Genomic DNA, 26743 nt, shown 5'->3' with positions numbered 1-26743 from the left:
GTGCTCATGGCGCCTGGGAGAGAAGGCCCACGGGTGCGCGGGCGGGGTCGCTTCCGCGGAGGTTCGACGGAGGAGGTCCGGCAAGGCGGATTCGGCGGAGTGCCGTGTTGCGCGGAGGTGGAGCAGGAGGAGGGGGCTCGCTGGATCGGCCACCACAGGCGGACTGCCGTAGGAGGAGGACTCCGGTGCGCGGGAGAGATCCTCGTCGCCAAATGTTGCCTAGGGATCTAGGCCCAAATGAAGGACGCACACACGGAGAGATAAGAGGAACTTCTTTATTCTTTCACAACCAAACTGGAACTGGCCCTCGCAGCGCACGTGCCCCATAACCCCCTTGCCCAGTCAAACTCCGCCTTTCCAACGGAGGGGGCTCACGAGCGTTAACCCCTTGAGTCCCGGGTAACAGCTGGGGTTTGGGCTGAGCCCCAACGGCGGCATGGAGGGCGCTGACATCGTCATCGGCGGGGTCTTCCCCAACCAGACTACCTACTTCTCGGTAGGTGGAGGGAGCCACGTGAATGATTACTTCTCGACGGGTGAGGTCAGGTGTGCCACACCATGCACCAATGGTGGCGATACCACAAATAGCAGAGCGTGCTGTCGTGTGTCAACATGTCTAACCTCTAAACATTTAAGACAAGTACATATGTTCCACCTCAGCCCCTGAGTTCTCCCTCCTTTACCGCCCCACGTTCTGTCCCTTCGTGCTCACTTTCCTTGCCAGTCCCTTCTTGCCCTGCGCATGCGTGTCGTTGGCTTTCCTTGCCGTTGACTCCCCGCCACACTGTCCTCTTTCCATTGCACTCCGATAGCACTGAGCCCTCCTAGCACTCTTGGTAATACTGAGGTTTACTAATTACTAATGGCGGAACCCGCAGTTCGTTGTCACCATTAATGTGTGACACCTGTACATCCGGGGAACACTGAGGAGTGGAATGGGAACCAAAAGAGGCCCTGGAAATAATGTTCAAAGTGGCTCCACATTACACATTTTCCACAAGCCCAACCCTTTTCCAATGGGAACATTTGGAAATACCACACAAAAGAGGCTGGAGGTGCAGAGGGCTGCTGGGAAATCTCCAGAGTTCCCTATGGGCCAGTCCACCCCGGAAGCACTGCAAACACTGTTGTATTCTCACTGAACTTGCATTAACACCCCCATCCCTCTCTGAGACCTATATCCCACGGCCCTCCCTCTTGCAGTTATATATTTAGCTTGACATGTCTCCCAGAGGACCGTCCTCCATGGGCGCAACACCCTGGGGCCTATTGTGCCCTAGCCCTGACCTGCTGACCCTCAAAGCCCAATTCAGATGATCACCGAGACCTGCTCTCTTTAATGACGTTGCTTTTGTTCTCAGCAGGGTCTTGCTTAGACACGCATCTCTAGGCAATGGCCACTGACATGCAGACATTTCCAACTGAAAGACACAGAGAAACTGCACAACACGAGCACATCTATGTCTACTTCCAAGACAACTGAAGTGTATAAAACAATCAAGCTCCCTTTTAAAGATTAGTTCATACCCATGATGCCCTGATATGCAAAAGAGGGTGTGCTTTTCTGTGGATATAAAGGGTCATAACACCATGCATTACAGCAAACTGGAGGTTTGTGACTTATACCAGGTGAACATGTTACACACTTTCTTTTAGAGTGGGGATCATGTTTACTATGGCGTGGCATACACAGGTATTCATAAAGGTTTTATGCCTGGGATGGCTGGGTGGCAGCGTGGACATGATTTGCCTTTTCCATCACTCCTTTCCGTCAGACAACAAGCGCTTACGCCAGCATGGCACTTCCGTGCTGGCGGATCTTTATGGAATATGGCTGCTTTTTTACACCAGCTAAAAGCAGGCAGATTCAAAAGGAATCCGTGGCAAACTCTGCCTGCCTGCGTAAATAGTGTGCCGTCTCCATGTTAGTCTCCTTGTTGTCCGATGTGTCTTCATGTTGCACCCTAATGCCAGCCGGTGACCGGCGCGCTACAAATAAATAAATAAATGGCAGGAGGCATTTACTCAATTTGCCCTACAAAGTGGACAAACTAAGGCGTGCAGGTAAGCACCTTCCTTCACACCTTAGATTTGCACTTAATAATGCAAATATCTAAAATGGCATGCAGATGACCTGTTTGCAGGCAAGGGTACACAGAACAGGTAATCCCCAAGCAATTTACACGTTTAGGTAAAAGTGCCCCCTATATTTATTAAAGTGCTGAAAGCACAGTGCGGACAATAGGAGATTTTTCAGGCTATCAATTTGCATTCTAGGACCTGAGGTTTTTTATTCAGGATGTGGAAAATAAAGATATAATGATATTTGTTTGGGTTAACATGGTTCTATACGTTTTGACATATTGTCAGGTTGCTTTACTATTGGATTTGTGTATTTTCAAGTAAACACTATAAGACAGTCTTTAAATAGTGTTTGAAAGCCTAAACTAGTAGCAGCCCTTGAAAACCAGGCAAAGCTCAGAAGGTATGTGGTTAAGTCCCTAATTTGTATAGGAGGGCTACTGCTTATACAAAGTGTGAAATCTCACTGTGACTTACCAGCATAAAGTGGAGCCCTTAGAAGTGATTAAGTTCACACACTTTGAAAAGAGGACTGTATTACAATGGGGCAGATTTCATGAAGGGACAAATAGCACTCCTTGTGCTCCTGCATTAGTGGCCCCCGGGGCTGCTGCATAGAATTGCACTTTTGTTGTACTGGCCCCTCCCTCAGTTATAATATCATTTAATTTGACAGGCAGAAACGTAGTCTCAGCAGCCAGCACTGCATCAGAGATTAGAGCATAGCACACTGACATTCATTTCCTGCCCCTTTGCTGCCAATCATGGAAGTTCCCTGGGCCATTCGCAGTACTACCCAAAATGAGAATGAGTGAAACTCTTTGCTATGTTATTGAGTATTGCATAACACACAGTATCCCCTTTTTACAGTTTCTTAGGAATTCACAATATGTAAGTGGTGGGTTAGGGTTCTAACACAGGGCAGGGCAAGGATGCTGTGTTGCAATTTTGATGTGTGCTGATCTGAAAAGATAAGGCTGTCTGTAGTGTGTATGTTTTAGCTTTTTTATTACTTGTTTAGGGCAGTGGTTCATTTGTGCTCCAGGTTGCTAACGTGCATTGTTTGTGTGGTTGATTGCGTGTGAAGAGTTGTGTTGGTGTTTATGTGGGGGTTATAGGGGCTAGTGTGGTGTAAGGACATTTAATGTGATGGCTGGAAGGTTTTGAATTAATCTGAACCACTGGCATTGCTCTGGGCAACTTTCCACGCCACCGTTCTTTAACCCGACTGCACCATTGCAAAAAGGGTCCAGCCATATGCAAATCAGTCAGGTGCTGCCCCAATGGGAGCAGCCCTGCCCAAACTGCTAGGCCAGGTCCACTCTGCACAGAAACACAAGGAACCCCAGACATGTTTCGGCCTTGTTGGGCCTCCTCAGTGAGGTGCAGCTTGGTTCCCTATGGCGCAGCGAGCGAGGGACCCACGTCTGGGCATACCCTCTCTCACATAGGGAGACAAAGTGAAACCAAAAAAGTGATGGATGGAAGGTTTTGAATAAATCTGAACCACTGGTATTGCTCTGGGCAACTTTCCACACCACCATTTTTTAGCCAGGAAATGTAATGTAGACATTTGACTCTGGTTGGTGAATGTTCCATTGTGTAACCTTTGTTGTTTTGCTACTGGTGTTATGTGTTGAGATGTGGTGGTAGGCTAGGGGGTGCGGTATCAGGTTACACTATGCCAGGACACACATTCAGGGACCACAGTATCTAGTCAGTTTCCTGGGACCTGTCTTGTGACTGCCCACTTACATCTTAAAGCCACTGCAACAGCAGCGCCACTCAGTCTTAGAAAGGGTTAAGCTACAATGCAGCTGGATACGCATCATGAACTAGCAAATGACAAATCCATCCCTGCATCCATCACAGCCACAGCAATGCCATGCTTGCAGTTCCCATCAAAGTGTGCAGTCTGTATATATAACCTATCATGCTTTTTGGGCAATGTCACTGGCCCCGTGGGGATTAAATAGCATCATTGGTTGCTAATTAGACACTAGCTCCCCCAACAACGGGAATGGGGCACCGTATGAGTAACTTTGCACCCCACACAAAGTCTCTGAAAGTAGACCCTCTCATACCATTTGATGTGTAACCCCCCAAGCCCCTATATTTTGGTCCAGTTGTGCCCCCTCCTTTCACACACGTGGAACATTGCTGAAGTGAATCCATTTGGTGAACATATTGAATAGGAGACCATTACGTTGCAGGACCAATAACAACCTTTGGAAAAATATATAACTTTAGCGTGAAACACAACTGATGAAGGTTGTTGATTTGCTGTTTTGGTCCTTGACTTTGAGGGATATTTAAATGTATTAGAATACAAAGGACATCTTTGTAAATATTTGCATACAACTGCTTTGAATATATAGATCTTAAAAGATCCTTTGGGAGACATATCAAGCTAGATGATTGCAAAGAGTGGGCAGTCATCCTTCCTTACTTTGAGCAGAGCAGCACTTCCTGTGATGTCACATCCAGCTCAGTCAATGTTCGTGCTAAAGGATTGAGCCCCGTCCGGGAGGATAGCTCAGCGGCAACGTGCTCGCCTTGGAAGCAAGACGACATGGAGTAACACAGGTTTGATCCCCGGATCTGCGCTTAGAAACCTCTGGGTATTAAGCACGTTATATCATATCACCCAACACAGAAAATCTAGAAGTTGGCAGCCAGGCACAGAGCACAAGGTTACCTCCTGCCAGGCCACAATGCACACAGCGTTGCATGTTGGTGCAAAATGTAAGAAGAAAAGGGAAGTGAAAAACCTGAAGACTCAACAATTGTAAAATGTGCAATCAGAAAACCTGGGCTCACAGCAGCCTCCCCCACTTCACCTATCTATATCATCTTGAGCACATCGCTAGAAATAAGTGGGTGTTATTTCCTTTGCCTGCCGATTTGAGATTACCTAGAAGAGTTTCAGCCAAGTGTTCAGTACACAGAAAGCCGCAATCATACAGCGTGTGTGTATGTGTGTGTGTGTGCATATCTCTCTCTCTATACATGTATACTTATTTCATAGTGCAGCAGTCACCGCACTATACTTATGTTGAGTAGCAATTTCCGTAGGAAACCCCAAAAAAAAATTGCTATTGACCTTTGACTCGTGCAACGGATTTGGCAGAAAATTTGCAAACAAAAATTGTACTTATGGCCCTCTAGCCCCCCCCCACTCCCAACCTTTCCTACATCCCTCCCCGATGGGACATTTTGGGGAAGATCGATTATAAAATAAAGAATTTATTAAGAAAACAAGAAAAAAACGCATTTTCGGCCTAGTACCCATTCATTTTCCCATAGAGGAAGAAGTCAAATTTCTGCTCCAGTGCACAGCCCAAACTGCTGGACGGTATTGGACCAGGTACAAAACAACTTGGGCAGGAAGTGTTGACTCTATTTCTGGAGGGGAGGGGTGGGATGGGGTCTGAGTTTATTGCCTCCAGCAGAATTAAGCTGGTCATGACTTCCCACATCTGCTGAATTTCAAGAGTTGTGTTGCATTAAATCTGCACAACTTTACTGCACCTTAACAAAGGTTTTTTCTGTGAATATAAATATATGTCTGTATATCTATATATGTATATGAATATATTTTCATGTCTGTGTGTATTCTGCTCTATGTTCCTAAGCGTGTGGAATGCAGATTGGAGTGTCCCTGATTTGCAGTGAACGTTGAGGTTGTTTTACGGATGGGAGTGCAGTATCCCTGTCCAGGGATGCCATCAGGGCCTTTATACTTTTTCAGTTGAAAGGGGCCTCAAGCCTCAAGGGAGCCCACAGCAACTGCCACTATGTTGCCAGTCAGCAGTCTTATGACATGTCAATATAGTCCTTTCTATATTACTTTCATTCTGGGGCTTTAAATGTGCGCTTCCCAGCTGCGTTTGCTGGAGCCCTTTCAGCGGTCACTTCCCTTGGGGTGTACAGAGGTGTTATCACCTCGTTGCCTTTTAACTCCGGTCCCGCCATATCAGCCACATGCTGAGGGAGAAGGATTTATAGCTTTTCACCTCATTACAAGGTTGGTGGCGTGGGAAAAAGTGGCAGTAATTCCGCTACCGCCACTATTTTTGGCGCATTTCCTGCTGGTGGTATTACTGTGTGGTAAATCCGCTGATTTTCAGAGGAAAAGTGGAGGAATCACCTCCCTCCACTTTACCTCTAACAATCAGTGGATTTACTGCACAGCAATACCGCCAGCAGTAAATCTGCCAAAAGTCCCAATGGAGTCCTATGGACTCCAAACATGGGTAATTTCCACCACCTAACTAAACTAAACTAATCCTGTAATCCAGTAGTAACACCACAGGACAAAGTAGGTTGCATCGAGCCGATGCAATACCTCCGAAAATTTCCAAACAGGAGGGCACGAAACTACATGCTAAGAATCAGGTTGAATCTGCTCGAAACCAACGAGATTCTAAACATCAGAGGCCTATCTGATTCCAACATGTGTCGTCTGTGCAACGCCAAAACAGAATCCATCAGGCACCTACTGCTCTCATGCCCAGAAACCCTAGACCTGAGATCGGCCTACATAAAGCACTTCAGCTCAGAGGAATATGGGTGGGACGAAGACACCTGCTGGAACAGACTGATAGGAGGGGATCGAACCTCCTGGTTACTAGCATCAATCAATATAATGCTACATACTCTGGAGAGGATAGAGGGTTGACAGTCCCACCCTTGTGCAGCCACTGGACTTCTGTTTCTGTTTTCTCTGCGCAAGCTATATCCTCGTCCTTTTGTAAAGTTCTAAATGAACATACATAAATAAAAATAAAAAAAAGTAGGGGTAACAGTAGTTGAGTATGGTGGTAATTTGACAGATCTACCACAGAATGACCACCAAACTCATAATGAGGCCCTTAGTGTTTCAGCTCCCTGCTGGCTGGCCGTCTCGTGTTAATCGGTGGCTATTAACTCCTGGATGTATTTCTTTGTCTTCCTTAATATGTATGTTCCCCACAGGGGCCTCAGACTGTTATCAGCTCAAAGCAAGGGGGTCCCCCAACCATCATGTTGAAATAGGCCCCCACACATCTTCAGCCGGCCATGTCCCTTGGATAACAATCAGATCTTTTGCTGAAAATATTGTTGGCTGGTTTGATCCAGACCCTTTTGAGCCGAGGCTCAAATAAGAATTCTTGAAAATAGCGGTTGGAGCGGCAACTGGATAGTCTGGCTGCGTTTAAAGACTTACCAGCAGCTCCCCCCCTAGTTAGGAATGAACAAAAAGTTAGAACAAAGAGAAATTCATGTGTAACAGATTCTCCTTCACAGGCGCAGACCTTCCCATCAAGAGCCTCTTCTAGCATATATTCGCTTTAGCATGAATATAATGTTTCAAATTAGAAGCACCAGGACATTGTGTCTCTGAAAGAAGAGGACATGAAACAAAACTCTAGTCTTAACCACAGTGTAAGCCCTAGCATTTGTTTATAAGGTGTGCAACTTCTTAAAGGGACAGTGCTGGAAATAGAAATTATTCACGAGTGGCGTCTGGTGACATTTGAGATTGGAGGGGCATAAATATTTCCCTCAAATATGCGCGGGCGACCACACGTAGCATGGGAGCACCAACCAACCAAGTAGGGTTCGAATGGGTTCTCCCCCTGAGAACCGGGTGAACATGGTTCCTTACACACCACACTTTCCATGAAAAAAATGGGTAAAAAGCCAGTTTGTAATCAGTTGTGCAGGGTAGTTCATGAACAAATCCACTGGATGCAAATCCAGAACAGTGCACATGAACATTTCACAATGCATTGTCATGATTCCCTTCCCCACAATGTCAATATAAAAAACATGTTCATGCTGGCTGTGCCCATACATTTCCATGAAGGCTGCACAAATATATCCTACTTGTCCCATATATGAACATACTCAACTTTGCTTTACACAAGATGCAAGTAACAATACTTTAAGAATACATGTCCAAGTTGGCCATGCAAATATCTGCACACAAGAGCATACTCCTATCGGCTCTGCTATTAAAAATGCATTGCCAATAAAAAACATGTCCAAATTAACTGCACCAATGCAGGCCAGTCTAGCCAAATAATAGCATTTATCATGCTTGCTTAATCATACATGCCCAGCAAAAAATGCCATGCCTCAGTATGAAATAGCTAGACTGCTGCACAAAAATGCCGGTCTAGCCACGTAATACATCTTATCAGGCTTGCTGTATTATAGATACCCAGTAATAAAATGGCATGCCACAGTGAGAAATAGCTATATCTAAATGATAGTCTAGTCAAGGATCAACACTTATGCTTGCTTACTGTATCATAGATGGGCAATAAAAAATACCACTCCTGCCACCCCATCCCTACACCCTGCGAAAATAAGTTCCCCGGTCTGGAACAAACACAAGTGCACACGCCTTCAATTACTCATTCAAGCACACATTCACACAGAATTCACTCAGTCATTCACACCAACATTCACTTGTTCATTCACATTCACACACATCCACCCATAGATCATACACTCACTTGAAGAGGGAGACATGAATGTGGCTCTGGTTGCACCGGTCCCTCCCTCGTCTCGATGTCAGAGAAACAAAAGGTGTAATTTGTTCCTGGCCCCTTCCTCCCAATCACTGATGTATCTCAGATGTGGGAAACACTATTCACTCAGACAGCCATTTGGACCCTATCCTGATGACATTGTTGAAAAGATACATTTGTAGTCAACCGAGCAAGAAGACTGACTGTAACCATGCAGAAGGCTGATGACTTCACAACTAAGACTATGCCACTGATGTGTTAGACATGTAGTACATATGCATTCCTGCATGAAGGTATGCAAACACTTAGATTGAATTGCTCCTAGAGACAAAGAACATGCTTATGACCCACTTAAATAGAAGACGGACACAACTTTGCAATGCATTAACCACAAGTTGTACAAGAATACATGTGAACTGCTTGCTGACGCTGAACGCAACTAACACAAGTAGCCATGTAAATAAAGATGGAAGCCACAGCTGCATTGAAATAAATGGCAGGCTCTGAAAGGTCTCGAGAAGGCAGAGAGAGACCTGACATGCTGATTTCGCAGAGGGGCGCAGACCAGGCTCTCAGTGCATCCATTGTGCACAGCCTTGCCAAGGACACTAAGGAAGAGAAATATTCACATTATCAGAAGAGATAGGACACATGCATGTGTAAAGCCAAAAATCCTCCTAAATGCAAGCAGAAAAATTAAGTGTGTGGTCCCTACGCACATGATTTGAATCTAGGAGACAAAGGCTATTCATTCGTGCCAGACAGAGACTGCTGTTCCCATCCAAATGAAGGCAACATGATACAAAGGTAATACCAGGTAGAAAGCTTAATATTCTGTGTCAACACCTTGTGAAGGAGCGTAAGGGGCTCTATAGCAGTCAACGCATTACCAGCAGAGAGAGCCTCGGTCCATCAAAAAATCCCCACTGCTAGAACGGATGACACAGCCATAGGTCAAAGTTTACTGTCATTATCTAAGAAAATGACAGAGATCACACTAGAAAACCATACATTCTCCAGAGCTCGCGTCCTCTGAGTGTGTGTCACCCTGTTTTATTCAGGAGTGATGTCACAGAACCATTTTACTGCCCTGCAACTATCGTGTGTGCATATTGGTCAGTTTAGGCAAACCATAGACACATTCTATAGGGGTTACTTATACTATTGGTAGCCATACATGCTGACTCCTCCTGGGACCACCTCTACATGTAACCAATGCAATGTTGCAGGGTCATGGGGAAACTATTGGCTCTTGCAACATATTATGTCTTCACCTGAAATGTGATTCTGGACTGGGCAGAATGGGTCCTCCCAGCCCTGGGACCCTGAGCAGTTACCATGCTGAGTGTACCTTTTCAAGGTGATGGGAATGAGCATGGAGGTGCTGTGTGTTCGCTAATGTTGCCATCTCTGATCACCTAAGGCTGATAGAGTGCATTCAGTTGTTAATTCTTGAGCAACACTTGTATCTTCCCACCTCTAGTTTGCTGGGAACAGCTCCTCTCTGTCTTCCCTGGGTGAATAGGCATTGTCCTGCTCTTCTAGGCCATGTGTGTCGTGATCACAAAATGGAGCTCTCCTGCTTGTAATTATGAGGATTGCAGCCTGAATTTCTTGCAGTTGGCTTGCTGTCTTGGTAACTGAAACTGACTGGGGGTGCACAGTGTCTACACTGGAGGCTATTGTCTGCCTGCCTCTGTCTGCAGCGATCTGTCAGCCGTTCCATGTACTCAAAGTCTGTCTCCCCCTCCCCATTCACTTCAGCATGCCTTTAGCTTCTATATTTGTCCTTATGACATCCCATCTTAGTGGCAATCAATCATCTGCAAGCTAGGTATACATGTACTTGTTGTCTTGTGGTTTCAGCTTTGGCGTAAGATATAAAGATATGTATAGAGATGTGTACGTGTATCTGTCATCTATCTATCTTCATGAGTCATAAGCATGTGTTTCATGCAATAAACAAATTTATGTTCATGTAAGTTAGTGAGTGGATGCCTGTGTACTTCATGTCTATGGGCACCTAAGTCATGATGTCAGTGATGATGCCATTGACTTCTTGATTTGCAGTCAGTCGACTTGTTCGATTGATGACATCTCCATCACCTCCATATCATCGAGTGGGTATGGTTTGAATGGCTGCCTAAAAGAATAACGTTTCTCACATCTGCAATACATTGACGAGGGCGATGAAGGGCCTAAGAGTGAGATGCACCTGTCATTTCTTTGTCTTCCGGTTGAGAGTCGTGTGGGGGCAATGAGGGCCATACTTTGACCTCTGTCTTCAATCCCCCCTTTGGTCGATGAGTCGACCATACTGCCTACACAACTCTCTCTGTTCATGTGCAACTTCTGGAGCTAAACTTTTGTTATCCCTCCTGGACGTCCATGGTATTTTGCATGGTAGTCAAAGCTCCATGTCAGGTAACTGCAGTCTCCACCAGGGTTGCACCAGACCCAGTTCCCCCAGTTGAATGGAAACATGAACACTGTTTCTGATGGGAACAGAGGACACTGTGTCAGTTGTAATTTCAGTGCATTTTGCGTCCTTGTCTCTTAGTGTTAGGGAGAATTCTCAGAAATGTGCTAATTCCTCTCTACCTTAGAGACCCCCAGCACATTTGCTGGACTTTGACATTTTTTACCTGGAGTGAGTGAGACCTTTTTCACACTCTCTCATGCATTTTTCTGTGATTTAGACTCTGTATTTCTTTTGTTTTTGGAGTCTGACAAACTCCATAGGCATCTTTTTGCATTGTGTCACACAGCACCTTCAGTGCAGTGGCACAGGGAAGTCTTTCAGATTTCCCAAGGTTTAAATACCCTCCTCTTGGGTAACTACTGTTTCCAAGAGCAGTAAAGTGAAATTGACTTTACTTACATTTGTAACTTTCTAGACCCAGCACACACTATCTTACAATAGGGTGCTGGAGGGGTTACTTAGTATCCTCTTTGTCTAGTTTCTCATGTAACATTTTTATGGTACCCTTTTCACAATTAATGGCTGGTGGCAGTGGTTTACGTTTTACTGCCATGTGTTTTTACTGCGGGCTGCGTTTGCAGCTGCAGTGAAGCACCCATGGGTACTATTTTTGTCAAAACTGCCCTGGTCTTCTTTTTTCGCCATTTATTTTCTTTTGTATAGGTCCTTCTTGTGATTTACTCTGCGTGCCATACCAGGTTTGGTCCTTTTGTTCATTTTGTCTTTTGCGGGCTTCACTAGTGAACCCGCCTCTGGCTCCAGAGTTTTTGGTGGGGGCAGGAAGTGAGGTAGGTGCCCGAAACTCCCTGTGCTTAGTCTCCTAGGAGACAGGAATGCACTCTTAGGTCATTGGCCAGCTGGCTGTCGGGAAAGGACAGCCACCCTGCTGGGTGACTAACAGCTAGGCTGTAATGAATGGGAGAAACCTGCATAAAAGGCGAGGCTTTTTGGCTTGCAAGGCAGAGTCGACCACTGGACGAAGGAATCCAAAGAAGAACTTGAGGAGGACGCCTGCTGCAACTCCTGGACTGTTGGGTTGCCCGGTGAAGCTCTGCTGCTGTGCTGAAGCTCTGAATTCGTATCGACAGAGAAGCCCTGCAAGGACAACTTCTCCCCTTAAGTTGGTGGGACCAATCAACACCAAAGTAAGCCACCTGGACATCCTATCGGAGCTGGTTGAATTTCCATTGCAGTCGCTGCTGGACCGAATAGCCAGGGAGAGGAACACCAGCTCGTGTGCGTTGCTTTTAAGTTGGCCCAGAGCTCCAGGAAGATCCTCTGGACTCCCAGGAAACAGGACTGACCGAGCCTGAGCCCCTTCAACAGAGTGCTGGACCACAGAAGCAAGAAAAGTCCAACTCGACAGCCAGGAACCACAGTGTTGCTATTTACGGTAGCCGCGAGAAGCTGAAACACTGAAGTGCCACTTGTTTGAAGTTTGCTGTCGGTGACCGTCCCATTGTGGTGCAGGAGTCCCCAGAAGTCCTCCCTCCTGTCCCCACAACTGAGGCCCAGGAACAACAGAATCTGCAGAGCTGCACATGAACAGAAGCCATCTGCTGCATTTTTCTTCAACCTAAAGGTACTGCAAAGTCTGAGAGAACTTACCTCTCATTTTAGATTTGCTTGCTCTTCTACTTCACAAGTCTCCCGGCTTGTGGCCCTCCATTTGATTCTTCTTTTTCACCAAAGACTTCTAAAAACATTGTGCTTAGACTTTTACTCACCTGCAAGAAGTGCTTCAGTCCACATAGACTTTTGCCCATTGACTTAGCCTGGTTCCCTGAGTGATCCTACTCTCCTCTGTTATTGTGGTGCACCTTTCCTTCCAGGAAGGGGTTAACTTACTTTGCATTGGGGGGTCCAAAATGATTTGCCTGCTTAAAGAATATTTGTGATCTCTTGTTTGTTCTAATAACCTTTTCTTTTGACACTCTCAAAGCCTATTCTGAATGTTACAGTAATATATTAATGTCCACAGTGTCCTAGCTATTTAAGTCACCTGCGGGTGTAAGAATTGTTGTGTGCCATCCACAATCTGTCTTTACTGATTCTGAGAAACCTAAGAGTGTGTATTTCTGAAGTGTATTTGAGTGTTGCCTTTATATGGCTCCCTTATGAAGAAGGCTTGTTTAAATGATTGGTAAATAAATTAATAATTGTTTTATCAAGAAACCTTGAGTATCATTGTTTATTTGAATACTTGTCACTGTGAACCTCTATGTAACTACCCTACTGTTCACATTGACCCATCTTGGGATAAGCCTGGCTGCTAAGCCACACTGCCAACCTGTGTAGTTCAGACATATACCAAAAGTTGGGTCCCTATTGCCAGGAGGCTGAGGTTGTTGTAGTGCACCCTAAGGGTACTACCCCAAATCTTTACCCAATAGAAACCATATCTGTCTGAAGTTAGCGTGACTTCAGAAAGACATTATGCATGTTCTGGTTGGCCTCAGAGTCCTCTGCACATGATAGGAACCAGGAACCTCTCCCTGCTTCCTATCTGCATGAGAGTGTCCTATAGCAGGTGGCCTGCCAGAAGAGGAGTCCCTGGAAGTGATGGATTGGGCAAAAAAGGTGATTTAAAAAGTATTGTTTGTACAAATGCACATGTGTGTGCGAGGGTGTAGCATGTTCATGATGTCTGTGTACGTCTGTGTGCGCATGGGCAAGGGTGCGTATATATTATGTAATGTGTGTGTGAATGAGTGAGTGTATTGTATTGTATTGTACTGAGATTGATAAAGCGCTAGCTAAGGCCTAAGGGCATCTAGCTGCTAAAAAGCAGCACAGCGACCGTTGAGAAAAAAGAAAAAGAATGAAAACAAAAACATTTTAAGAGGCCTACGAAAATCCAGGTGACCAGTAATCTCTCAAAGATGGTGCAGGAGAGAAGTGTTATAGTGTTGGGGCAAGAACCGAAAAAAGAGTGCCCGCCAGACTGTGTTTTATGAAATCTGTGAATTTTCAAAAGATGTAGGGAAGCAGAGCGCAAGGTTCTGGATGGGGAATAATGGGCCGGTTGAAACTGAAGAAAAATAGCACCGACTTGAAGCGTGCAGTGCGTGACAAAAGGAATCTTAAAATGTACTTGGCTATTAACAGGAAGATAGCGAAGCTGATGAAGCAAAGGGGAGGCATGCAAAATCGTAGGGTGATTAACGGCTAGGCGAGCTACATAATTGTGTACAGTCTGTAGTCACTGGACCAAGAAATCTGGTTCACCAGGTAAAAACCATTACAATAATCAAGAGACCCCGTAATGGAAGAGGTAACAACCATAGAGCGAAGCTTTGATGGAATAAAAGGAAGGATCTTCTTGAGAAATTTGATTTTAAGGAAACCTGAATTACAGACCAAGGAGATCTGAGATTTCTCTTGAACCAGAAGGTACAAGTTAAACACCCAGACTCTAGACTGATGCACTTGGGGAGAGGGGGTCCTGAGAATTTGGGCAGTAGTATGCATGCCAGGACTTTCAAGGGCTCTGAGTACCTATCACTAGGATCTCCGTTTTGTCCCTGTTTAATTTCAACCGATTTCTAGATGTCTAGTCATTAATAGCGGAAAACAGGCTTTCTATTTAGAAGGAGGATCGGATACGGGAGAATCAAGTAAAAAAATCAGCTGCCTGTCGCATGTGTATGCATAGAAATGTATGGCATGTGTTTCAATGAGATCAGCCAGGCGGCACAGATAAGATTGAAAAGAAGAGGGGAAAGAGAGGAGCCCTGAGGGACCCCATCTGAGGTCGAAACTGGGACTGAGTAAAAAGGAACCACACAAACAACATCTACCAATGACCCGCCTCCTTTTTTAGGAGGCAGCGAAAGACCCGTAGAGGGAAAAAGAAAACAAAGACACAAAAACAAGTAAAGGATTCTATCATCTTCAACATCTCTTCCAAACAATTTATCAAAGCACAAGAAGACGCACTCAATTTGGGAATTTCCTTCATTCCAGCAATTTATACAACACTTTTCGAAGAAGAGGTCAACCTCTTTAAGTTAATTCGAAAAATGGAACTAAAAGTATTTTTTGACTCAATACCAAAGCCCCCCACCAGACGCAAACAGCATGAGTTTTTAGAAATGAAGAACAAAAGCACATTACACCCTCAGCTTAACCATGCAGCAATCAACTTAATCAAACATAAAACCACTAAAGATCTTAAACATCTAAAATATGGTCCCAGTAATAAACTCAATATAAGGAAACACCAATTGAAATTAATCAAAGAGCTTGCAGAAGATAATACTATTACACTCAAACCAGCGGACAAAGGTGGAGCCTGGGTTATGATGGATACTACAATGTATAACGAAGGATGTATGAAGCTACTAAGAGATGTTGACACATATATGTTGTTGTATAATGACCCTACCATGGCAATCAAAGAAGTGATCAAGAAGACTATCGACAACGCAGTAGACTATGACTGGATTTCAGACCAGACGGGTGAATTTCTGTTTAAGGCATTCCCTGTCATTCCAGTTTTATACGCATTACCCAAAATTCACAAAAATATGCAAGATCCACCATTCAGGCCCATCGTAGCAGGCACGGAAAGTATATTTCACCCTTTGGCTATTTATTTGGACAAGGCACTGCAACCATTGGTACAAAAGACAGAAACTTACTTAAAGGATACTTCGCATTTCTTGAACCTGTTAGAGGAAGTGCATTTAAATGAATCTCAAGTCCTTCTGTTTACATTAGACGTCAACAGTCTTTATATGTCGATTCCTCCTGCAGATGGTATAGCATCATTAGAATGGTTCTTGCTACAACATGAGGATATACTGATACACAAAGAATTTGCAATCGAAATCATTAACATCATCCTCTACAACAACTATTTTCGTTTCAATAACAAATTTTACCTCCAGATCTCAGTTACATCAATGGGCTCCTCGGTAGCACCAGCATACGCAACATTTTGAACAAAGAACCCTGGAAGAAAAACTTGATCTTTTGGAAATGCTTTATATACAACATTTTTGGTATCTGGCACGGATCGGAAGAAGATCTGAAACAGTTTTTTGGTTACTTGAATGGGTGTCATGAGAAAATTCAATTTACATTGGAAATTGGGAATCCGTATATCCATTTTTTGGATGTTAACATCACCAAATTGGACAATACATTTGCCACCAAAATCTATAGAAAACCGACTGACGCCAACAGCACTCTGCATTTCGCAAGTTTTCATCCATCACATCTAAAACAGAATTTACCTTATAGCCAATGCCTAAGGGCAAAAAGAATTACCTCGGATACAACTCAATTGTTAAATGAATTTGAAAACATGAGGACAAAATTTAAGACAAGAGGATTTCCTGAGCACACTATCAGTAAAACTATTGAGCGAACTACAACCTTGGACAGAAAAGAACCTTTGAATGAAAAGACAAAAAAAGAAAGTACCAGATTGATACACTCACTCAAATTATCGAGTCAGATTTTTCAGATTAAAAAAAGAATCCAGAAAAATTGGGATATCATAAAATCTGATACCAATCTCAACAAACTCTTCCCAGAACCCCCAATGCTAGCTTTCAAAAGGGGTAAAAACTTAAGAGACTCATTAATTAGAGCTGAAAAACAGAAAAGTCTACAACAAACCTTTTTGACTAAACCTAAACATGGCACATTCGCCTCTCTTAACTGTCAGCATTGTTCCAACATCCTAAAAGGTGATCACATCCGACATCCCAACAGTGGTAAGAAAATTCCACTCAAAGACTTTGCGACCTGTGACAACAAAAATCTCATTTATGCTCTTAAATACCCCTATGGTAAATACTATGTAGGTAAGACCTCTAGAAAAATTAAGGAAAGACTCACTGAACATAAATCGAATATAAGGACTTGTAATCAGAAATCACCAGTATTCAGACATTTCAGTGAGAATAGACATAACATCTTGCAGATCAGATGGGTTGTCTTGGAAACCATAGAACATTTACCCAGAGGAGGTGACCATAACAAACGACTTGCACAGAGAGAGTTATATTGGATCCATAAACTTGATGCATTAGCCCCATTGGGTCTGAACGAAGATTTTTACATGGGTCCGTTTTTATAAATAGCTAGACCACTTTACTCATCCCTGGTACAGTGTCTTTAAAAAGTTTTCTTTACTCAAAAAGTTTTTTACTCAGAATGTGAGCTCTTACCGAGACAGTCCCATTAAGACTGAAGGAGTTTTATTTATCATACCTGCCATCATGTGTTTGTACTTTGTCGATTGCTGTGATCTTCTACAATGACCATGACTGACGTTCTCTGTTATCGACAGTGGCACATTGTGCCCACTTACTATGACCATGATTCCCCATCATACGATTCCATCTGAATCATCAGTCAATTTTAGTCGTCTGTTTTCATCTTATTATAATTATACTTATTTATATTTTTATCCTACTTTTATCTATTTCTGACTTTATATACTTTGTTTGATCAAACCCCAGTTCTTCACTCAACTTTTTGGTGAATTGTCTTACCAGCATTTAGTGCTCAGCACACTCACCTTTTTAGTGTGTGTGTTTATATGGCACCGCCTCAATCTACTTAGCACACTTACCTTGGCTCTATTAGCCATTTGTTACTCGATCGTTATTCATGTTACTGTTTCCGTAGTGCGCATGCGCTTGATGACGTCACAGTGTTTAGACCGTGACGTCAGGCGCCTCTGACGCATGACGTCTTACTCAACCGCCATTTTGCGGGTATTTAAGGACCGTCTTTCCACTAGGTAGAAAGCGGATCCTGGAGAGAGACAGCATTGCTTCATTAGCAGCGCATCTTTCGAAGAACTTTTTTTGAAGTAAGTAGTTCCGGGCACTTGAGCTTTCCTAGTTCCTTCTTTGCCTACTTTTTTCTCATTTCCAATTCCTCTTTGGATTTCTTACAGATCTCCTCGGCATTTTGTGTTGAATTGCCCTGTTTTTCGAATCCAACTTTCACTGGACACTATGGCCTTGAAATCCTTTTCTATAGGGAGGGATCCCCTGATACCTGTCCTCAACTAAGCATAGTTCATTAGTTGGTAAGTGTCTGCCTTTCCCATGCCCTTTTTTTGCTATTTCCACCAGAAATCCAGGTGATGCATACTGAATTAATATCTCCTTCCATTATTAGGACCTCTATACATTTAGCCCACGTTTGCAGAAGGCCAGTGGCCCTCCATTTCTATGAAGCACTACAGATTACTCCCGACTGATTGAAATAATGCCAAAGGTAATTTTTACTCTTGATGCAGAAACGCCCTTATATTACATTGACCAAATTAACAGCGTGGGTCAATACAAAACAAAATGATTGATGTTGAGATGTTCAGTTCGATGTTGACCTTTTCATATCTACAAATTGGATAATGGTATTTTGATGATTCTTTAGGAATTTAATCTGATGTTAAACTAATCAGTATTAACAACCTGTTTGACGTATGTTCACAATTTAAATGGTTGAATCTTTTTGAAAAAGACTCATATGATTGTCACTTAGATGACAGATTATATCCTATGAAGTTTATAAAATATAAAATATACTTGGTATGAAGTTGATTGGGACTAACATGTATTTTTTGAATATTGTTTTTTACAGATGTCATGTAAAGATTATGAAAAATTGCCCCTGAAGAAGTGAATTGTTTTCATGAAATGTGTTGGGCTTCCAATAAATCATTTGATTTAAATATATGAATCATTGTCAATGTGTATATATTTGTATATATGTGACCAAGTAATAATTTATTTTTGGCAAATTCTATTTAAAAAGAACATCATTTCATTCTCTACTTGAATACAAAACTAATTACAGGACTTGTTACTGAGCCACCTATAGAGTGCAGAGGACGGGAGTTCCCACATTTGGGAACTTTATCTATTTCTGTATGTCTTTGCAACCCATATGCCAGGGTTGTTTCTATTCTCCTCCGCACCTTAAGAATAACTAAATCCTAAAAAACCTACAAATTATATTCACACAAAAATCAGGTGTGCAGATTGATCTTTTTATTCTTTAAAAAGGGAAAAGGGACACAGTTTGTGTGCGGTCCACTTAAAAAGCAGAATACCAAGACAAAACAGAGCCTGAAATACCAGACTCATCAAGGCGATGGAGGCGATACAATGATTGATGGTATCAAAGGCCACTGAGAGGTGAAGGAGGATTAACACTCTGAACTCGCCCCGGTCTTGAAGTAATGCTAGATAATCCAAGATGGAAATCATGGCTGACTCTGGGCCCCTTGACAGCCTAAAACCTGATTGGAGAGGGTGAAGAAGACAATCAGATTCAAGGAAGTGAGAGAGTTGCGGAGTAACAGTAACTTGATGGTTTATGGGTGGATGGGTGCAGGTGAATGAGAGCATGCATGGTGAATTGGTGTGTGAGTGAATGGTGTTGGTAAATGAGCGAGTAAATGTTGTGTGAATGTGTGTGTGCTTGTGTTTAATGCTGGGCCGAGGAGCTGAATTTGGTAAGCATGGTGTGGGGGGACAGCGGTGGGGGAGAGTTAGGAATGGATGGGGGAGGGGAAGAGGGTGGGGAACTGAGGGCAGGTGGGGGTGCCCTAAAACGTAATTTTTAACGGGCATCCAGGATAAAGCAAGCATGATATGTGTTATTACTTTGCTAGACTGCCATTTTGGTGCAGCCATTCTTGTCATTTCTTACTATGGCATGACATTTTTTTACTGGGCATCTATAATAAAGTAAGCATGAAAAGTGTTATTACGTGGCTACACTGGTATTTTGGTGCAGCCAGACTAATCATTTTTTACTGTGTCTTGACATTTATTACTGGGCATCTCTGATTAAGTATGATAAATGTTGTTACCTAGCTGGAATGGCATTTGGTTGCAGCTAGTCTTGCTTTTTCTTACTGTGGCATAGCATATACTTCTGAGTATCTATGATAAAGTAAGTAAAGATGATAAGTGTGGATTGGCCTACATTGTGAAGCCAGTTTGGAATTTTTTTCTTATTGAGGCATGGCATTTGTGATGTCAAAACCAACAGGAATATGTCCTTATGTGGGATACTGCCATATATTGGCAGAACCAGCATGGACATGTTTTCTTATAGTTAGTATGATTACTGGCATTATGCGCAAAGCAAACATGAGTATGTTCTTATATGGAAACACTGGCATATATTGCCATGGCATTTTTACTCACATAAGGATCGAGGCCAATATGATGTGTGTTCTTACATCGGGAGGGCGGGAGCATTTGTGCAGTCAGCACGTAAATGTTTCCTTACTGTGGCACTGCATGTTTACTGGCATTGGGGGCAAAGTCAACATGAAAAGTATTCTTATATGATGGTGTTGGCGTTTGGCAAGCATCTCTGCTGCCAGCAATAACATGTTTTCTACCTGTGGCACAAGGCAAAGCCAACAAGAGAATGTTCGTACATGGGGATACTGGCATCTACTGTCAGAGCCAGCATGAACATATTTTCTTATGCTATCATTACTGTGCCTAATATTACTAGCAGCGCAAAGCGTTGACTGGTACATTTGGGTGCCAAGAGCCAGGCACCCCCTTCTTCCTACGGTAGGTGAAAGATTTAAGGTTTGATCAAAACACATACTTCTGTCTATCACATAGTTCAGTGCACGACATGTCCCTGCAGCAGCATAATCAGCATGATCATCATGCGTGCTGTGCAAGCGTGGTGGTCCAAGCCAACCGCAGTGTGACGTGGCCCATGATTTGTTGCAGAGCTTCGAAGAGCCCTCAACATGGCTCACACAAGCGGCCCCCACATATTGTGTTCCGCCACTGGGGGTGGGTTACCTCTTTGATGGGATGTGTAGTGGTGAGTGAATGTCCGTGAGGTCATGGCTGATGATGTCATGCATGGAACTTTTAGGTGGCATCTTCTGAGATAGGAGTTCCATCTGTGTCAGTTGATTAGAGGGCCTGAGGTAACAGCAGCCTGAGTGGTGGGCACCGGTATCTCTGCTGGAGTAATGAAGACTGCAAACCTACACCGGAATGAGTAGATGTCTTTCGTTGACTCCGGCCTCCATTTCTCAAGAAAGTCACCCAGGTACAGCCAGGGGAGAACATAACTGGATGTTACTCAAAACAGCTAGATATTTTCTTTTATTTTGTCCATCCTATCCGGGTCTCGCGATTGCCAAATTGGCACGTATCATTTTAGCATAAAACAGGTAAAATGAGATAATGTTCTTTGGTAAACCGTGATTTATTTGCAGAGATTTCAGAGCTCTCGGGTTTCCCCTTGGCACGCGTGAGAAAGTCGTTGAGCCCTGTTTTGTTTTCTTGTAATTCTGAGAATTGCAGTTTTGTCTGTTGCATTCTAAAATTCAGGACTGCGCGTCCAAGATTTCCAACTCGTTGTTGACATTCTCCTGGATGACACATGCCTGGAATAAAAAAAAACGTTGGAGCGCTGTGCCTGTTGACAGATTCAGGACAAGATGGTGCCCTTTTTAGCCAACAAATGACAATGTGCCAGGTCCTTTTGTCGCATTAGAATATGTTGACTTTTGTAGAAGGGATTTTTCTGTTATTTTCTTACTAGTTTCTTTATTGTGTATCATTTGGTTTCTGCCTTCTACGGAAGACCGACGACAATGATGATGATGATGATGATAGTGATGATGATGATGATGATTATAGTGATGATGATGATGAATGTTGAAAGCTCAGATTTCACTATACGTGTGATATTCTCGTGTGGATAAAAGACATGGGTGACGAATGATTAGAATGTTGAGAAGATTGACAGTTGGGACAGTTCTTGCTTTGTGAGAGGCAGTTGACAAAGGGAGACGATAAGTGAAGGTGGAAACGGTAGCATCTCAGCCAAGGATAGGAAGATTACAACCACAGATTATGCTTCTTTGACTTCATTCTATTATTATATTATATATTAAATCGTGTTTTATCCTTTTTTGGGGGTTCCTATCAGGAGCCCTCCATTTTTACTTTCTACTAGGGCTTCCAGGCACTTTCTGGACTAGATTCAACTATGAATGCTTATAGCAAATCAGCCGAGAGGGCGGCAGGCACCTTAGATTTGGTGAATGAGCCCTACGAGGCATCTTGTATTTATTTATTTATTTTATTTTTGCATATATAGCAGCGCCCAAAACCCTCAGGCATCTAGGCACTAGTTACAGTAAGTGCGAAAGACATAGGGCCTCATTACACGGAAGGCGGTAAGGGTTAACGGTCACCGGTAATGGTACCGTTGACCGTTAACCCTTACCTCCTTACTACGACGTCCCTTTGCGGGTAGGTACTTTAACTCCTGCTGTTTAGCAGGCGTTAAAAACCAACCCGCAAAGGGACCAGGGTGCTAATTACGGTACCGCAATTTGCGGCACCGTAATTAGCGCCTTCCCCATTCCCATAGAGCCCTATGGGGCAAAAATGGGAATGGGGAAGGGCAATGGGGGAAGGGGGAATTACCGCCCCGCCAACCTTGGAATAGGGCGGTAATTCCCCTTTCCACCAAGGCGGTGCCGGTATTTTACCGGCATGGACCAAGGTGCTAATAGCACCTTGGTCCTCCGCCTAACGTGTAATGAGGCCCATAATCAGTATAACATGTTTCTACGGCAAAGTACTGCTTATTCAATTCGGTAGGTTACAAGTCGTATCCAGGCAGATTGGAGTAAATACATTGGCATCCGAGTGCTACTTAGACAAATTAGATGGCTTGCATGTCGCATCCGAGGGCAGATTATAGGTTACATGGTCAAGATTCGGTAGGTTACAGTTCACAACCTTAATGGCGGTAGATGTTGCGTTGTAGCAGAAGGCTGGGAACTGTGAAGAACTGAGGGTAGGTAGGCTGAATTAAGAGCGAATGACATAAGCGGAGGGGTGCAGGGCCATGAGACGGAGGGGTTTGCTAGAGCAATGGGACAGCAATACCAAAATGAACTGTGAATTTTCGGCTTGGGATAGGCTGAAGACAGGATCTGGTGCACGGCATAGAGCACCAGCAGCATCTAGAGCGGTTCCACTTACTTCCTGGGCGGCTTGGGTATGCAGGTGAATGTGACAGGTCTTGAATCCATGGACGCTGGACATGCAGGGAGACTCTGAGAGGCAGGGTTGTGTGGCTCAATTAGATGCTGACAAGAATCAGCCTTGTACCCGTGCCTTGTACACGGGCCGGCATTGCCTGCCGGCTAGTTGGAGGTAGGCAAAGAAGTATCGGATGTGGCGGATCAGGTCGCTGCAGCGCGGTCAGTCGGGACAGCATAGCATCAGCGTCCGCCATCTTGTCATGGAAGCTCCTTGTTGTGCATGCTGGGAATAGGCGGCTGGGTCACCCAGGCCTGATAGTATGGGAGATGGTCTTGGGCATTATGAACACACAGGGGGCGTGCTCAGATGTGACTGGTATTACAAAATAACTCGTGACATTTATAATAGGTAGGGGAGGAGGACAATAATACAAGCGGGTACAAGCAACACGCAGACAAAGTGCCACCTTGCTCCGGAAATAAAAGGCTACAGTGACACATCTCGGACACTATTGAAAGGACTGTATTGAATTTCGCAAATCACATAATAATATACGTTTTAAAAACGGTACATTGTCATTTCTCTGTTAGGAACAATTGAACATGGGAGAAAATATCTCCTGAAAGGAAATATGCGCTGAATATCACATGTTCTCCGACACACACACTAAGGACTAAACTTCACTGCTGGCACCAGTTCGCCCTTCCCCTGAATTCCTCTACTCGATACCCTTTGCTTGTAGCAAATAAAAGCAGGTGTTATTCTATGCAATAACATTTAGCCATTGTGTAAATGACAATCTGGTGCATCTAGTTCACGATTGGTTTAAAATGAAATGCATTTATATCGTTAATATTGTGGTTTCAGTTTATGCTTCAAGAAACATGTAAAAGTTTATTTTTCTTTAATGTTTTCCTTAAATAGAAAAGCTAAGGCACAATTGTTTATATCAACGTAGCCAGATTTAGAAGTAAAGATCCCATAAAGGACTGCTTGAGGGCAGTAGTGCCTCCAGGTCCCTTCACAGGTGGGCACTTTCTTGTCTTGTTATTATCTTCACTTGTTTAGCCTTTCCATATCATTGTATCACATCTCAAGTACCCATTTTTTTTAAACATTCGGGTCGTATTAAGGTGTTGTTCATTGGACCCCTACCTATGAGCACATGTATCTAATGTTGAGGTTACTGTTCTTTAAGGGGGATACGCGTAGGTCAGTGTAGACCACAGTAGAGTTGTCTTCTCTTCACCTAGTCATTCCTGTCTTGGACTTTGAGGTTAAGATGATATTTTCCCCCGCTTCTTCTGGACCGCCCTTTTCATGTTCAGCTCATGGTGACCCTCTGTGTTCCCCTTTTTGTTTGTGGTGATTTCACTCTCTCCTTGTTAGTGGAGTGTTATTTTCTGTGTAGTGTGTCTTCACATGCACTTTCCAGTTCATGAAGTCCCAGTCTATTATGGTCCATTTTCTTTTCCTTGGCACAGTGCCTCTCTTCCCCCAAGCACTGAAGCTACTTCCGGTTTTGGGTTCCATGTTGAGCCCACATTTTTTAGACTTTCCCTAAACTTTGCTTTAGCTGTGTGGTAGGTATTTTCCCAGTGGTTATTTATTCTTTTTGGTGCATCTTTTTCTGGCTCTCCGTCGGTCTTTCGTTGATCAGTTTTTACTCTGGCATTTTCCTGATGTTGGAAATCACGTCGATGCTCAGCCCATTTCGATTTCCACATATTGAGCAGAGGCTATTTCTCCTCCATCCCTTTTCTTCTTGTCTTTGGAGTTCAGACAGTGCTCTTCAAGTGGGAAGAGGCCGTTTGAGTGGGGACAGGCAGTCTCATATACATCTGTGATGCCCCTGGTCTCAGTCTCCTTGTATTGGCATAAGGCTTGAACTCATGCAGGCTTTCAGCCAGTCAATCATCTTCATATTGGGACCGAGTCCGTTAAAAAGTACAAGAAGATAGATATCTCGCTGTGTTACATTTGTGGAAATCTAAAAAGCAAACACATAACACTGTAAAATATGTGCAGGAACAAAAGTACAATAACAATTCATTTAAAAATAGATTAAATGATCCAAGCAACCTGAACAACAATTTCAATATTGTATAATGCATTATAAATGCTGGTATAGTAATCAGCCTTTTCAGTAACCATAATTCAAATTATAGTAGGGTGACTTAGCAAGGCTATTACTGCAGAGTTGCGTTGTAGAACGGTTGAACAGACGCTAGTAGGTATGTGGGGAGGGCAAACAAACAAGAACTGGCATGGGAACCATTGGTCTTAGGCCATAGGTGGCAAGATCTATTTAATGAAATGTATTTCCTATTGCACTCACAGAATGCCACCAGCCAGGTCCTTCCCAAAGGTGGTATGCTAACCCCACCCGAAGATGCACTCGAATGACCAGTTTATCGTCCTGAGAGACCTAAGAAAACGACACTGAAGTAAACAAAAAATAAAATCGCCCGGGTCTAAGGTATGTATAAATTGCACCACATCTGTGGACACATGGCCCAGGCACGGTTCCCCATCCATGCACTCTAGAATGCAGCCATGGCTAGCTCAAATCCGGTCTAGAATCTCCCATAGCCGTCCACACTGAAACCCCTGACGTGCCTCAACACCTCTGCCATTAGTAAACAGCGACAACCTACGTAAAGAATTCGGCCTAGCTGGGCACACATTGAGCTTCCTGCGCTAGCACTCTTTCTTAAACCACCAACAGCAGCTGCCCACGTGCCTGAACTCTGGGTTGCTTAGTGGGGCCCAGCCAGCCATCCTAAGTCCTAACCTGGCAGAATGCAGTTCACTCTCAAAATCTCCCATACATGGACTTCGGCCCCTGAGGGTGCTCCGACCACAAAGCGCATTGAGGCATACAAATGGAGAAATGGCGCTATATAAATGACGACTACAATACAATATATAGGGCCTCATCATGAGTATGGAGTCAGCCATGCCCTTAATAAGGGCATGGCTGCCTCCATACTGGGTCCCAGTACCGGGTTACTTCAATGAGGAGTAACCGGGTCATTCCAACTTTGGAGGACCCGGTAATTCCTCCTTGAAGGAACCCATCCCCATTCCCATTTGAGCCCCCATAGGGCTCAATGGGCATGGGGAGAGAGCTAATAACGGGCCCGTTATTAACGGCCCATTATGAGCTCCCTGTTCCCCTCGCGGGACCCGCTAAGAATGCCTGGTTTTACCAGGCGTCCTTACCGGGTCCCGCGGGAACCTCGTAATAGGCGCTCCCGTAATGAAGGGTGCCGGTCCCATACCAGCACCCTTCATTACGGGAGCGCCTATGTTATAATGAGGCCCATAGCTCCCATTTTGAAAATGCGCAAAAAAAATAATATACAGTTCCAAAATATATAGTTCGAATGTAGACATTCTCAAAGTGCAATGCACATAAAAGTATCAAAACAAATTTTAAATAGAACATTTTCGTACTTTCAGGCTTTCCAATCCCTACTTTTAGATACAGAATTGAGAGTGCGCTGCACAAGTTCCTAAATATCTAGCTCCCATCATTCTTAAAGTGCAATGTTTAAAATCATAAAAACGAACACATTTAAAATACCCAATTTTCCCAATGTTAGGCATTTCAAGCTCCCTTTCAAAGC

The 26743-nt window shown here is 43.8% G+C and overlaps 1 protein-coding gene across 1 annotated transcript in view; it reads left to right on the top strand.

Moving 5' to 3' along the window:
* Positions 1-411: 411 nt before the first annotated feature.
* Positions 412-26743, top strand: part of LOC138580944 (putative DBH-like monooxygenase protein 2) — a 298284-nt gene continuing 271952 nt past the window's right edge. Inside the window, exon 1 of the mRNA XM_069651882.1 lies at positions 412-496. Within this exon, the coding sequence (XP_069507983.1) occupies positions 437-496 (60 nt within the window). The 5' untranslated portion in view covers positions 412-436. The remainder of the gene's footprint in view (positions 497-26743) is intronic.

This window comes from Ambystoma mexicanum, chromosome 3p (genome assembly GCF_040938575.1).
Source record: "Ambystoma mexicanum isolate Mex_15411 chromosome 3p, UKY_AmexF1_1, whole genome shotgun sequence".
NCBI lineage: Eukaryota > Metazoa > Chordata > Amphibia > Caudata > Ambystomatidae > Ambystoma > Ambystoma mexicanum.
This window is presented reverse-complemented; position numbering and strand designations above follow the sequence as displayed.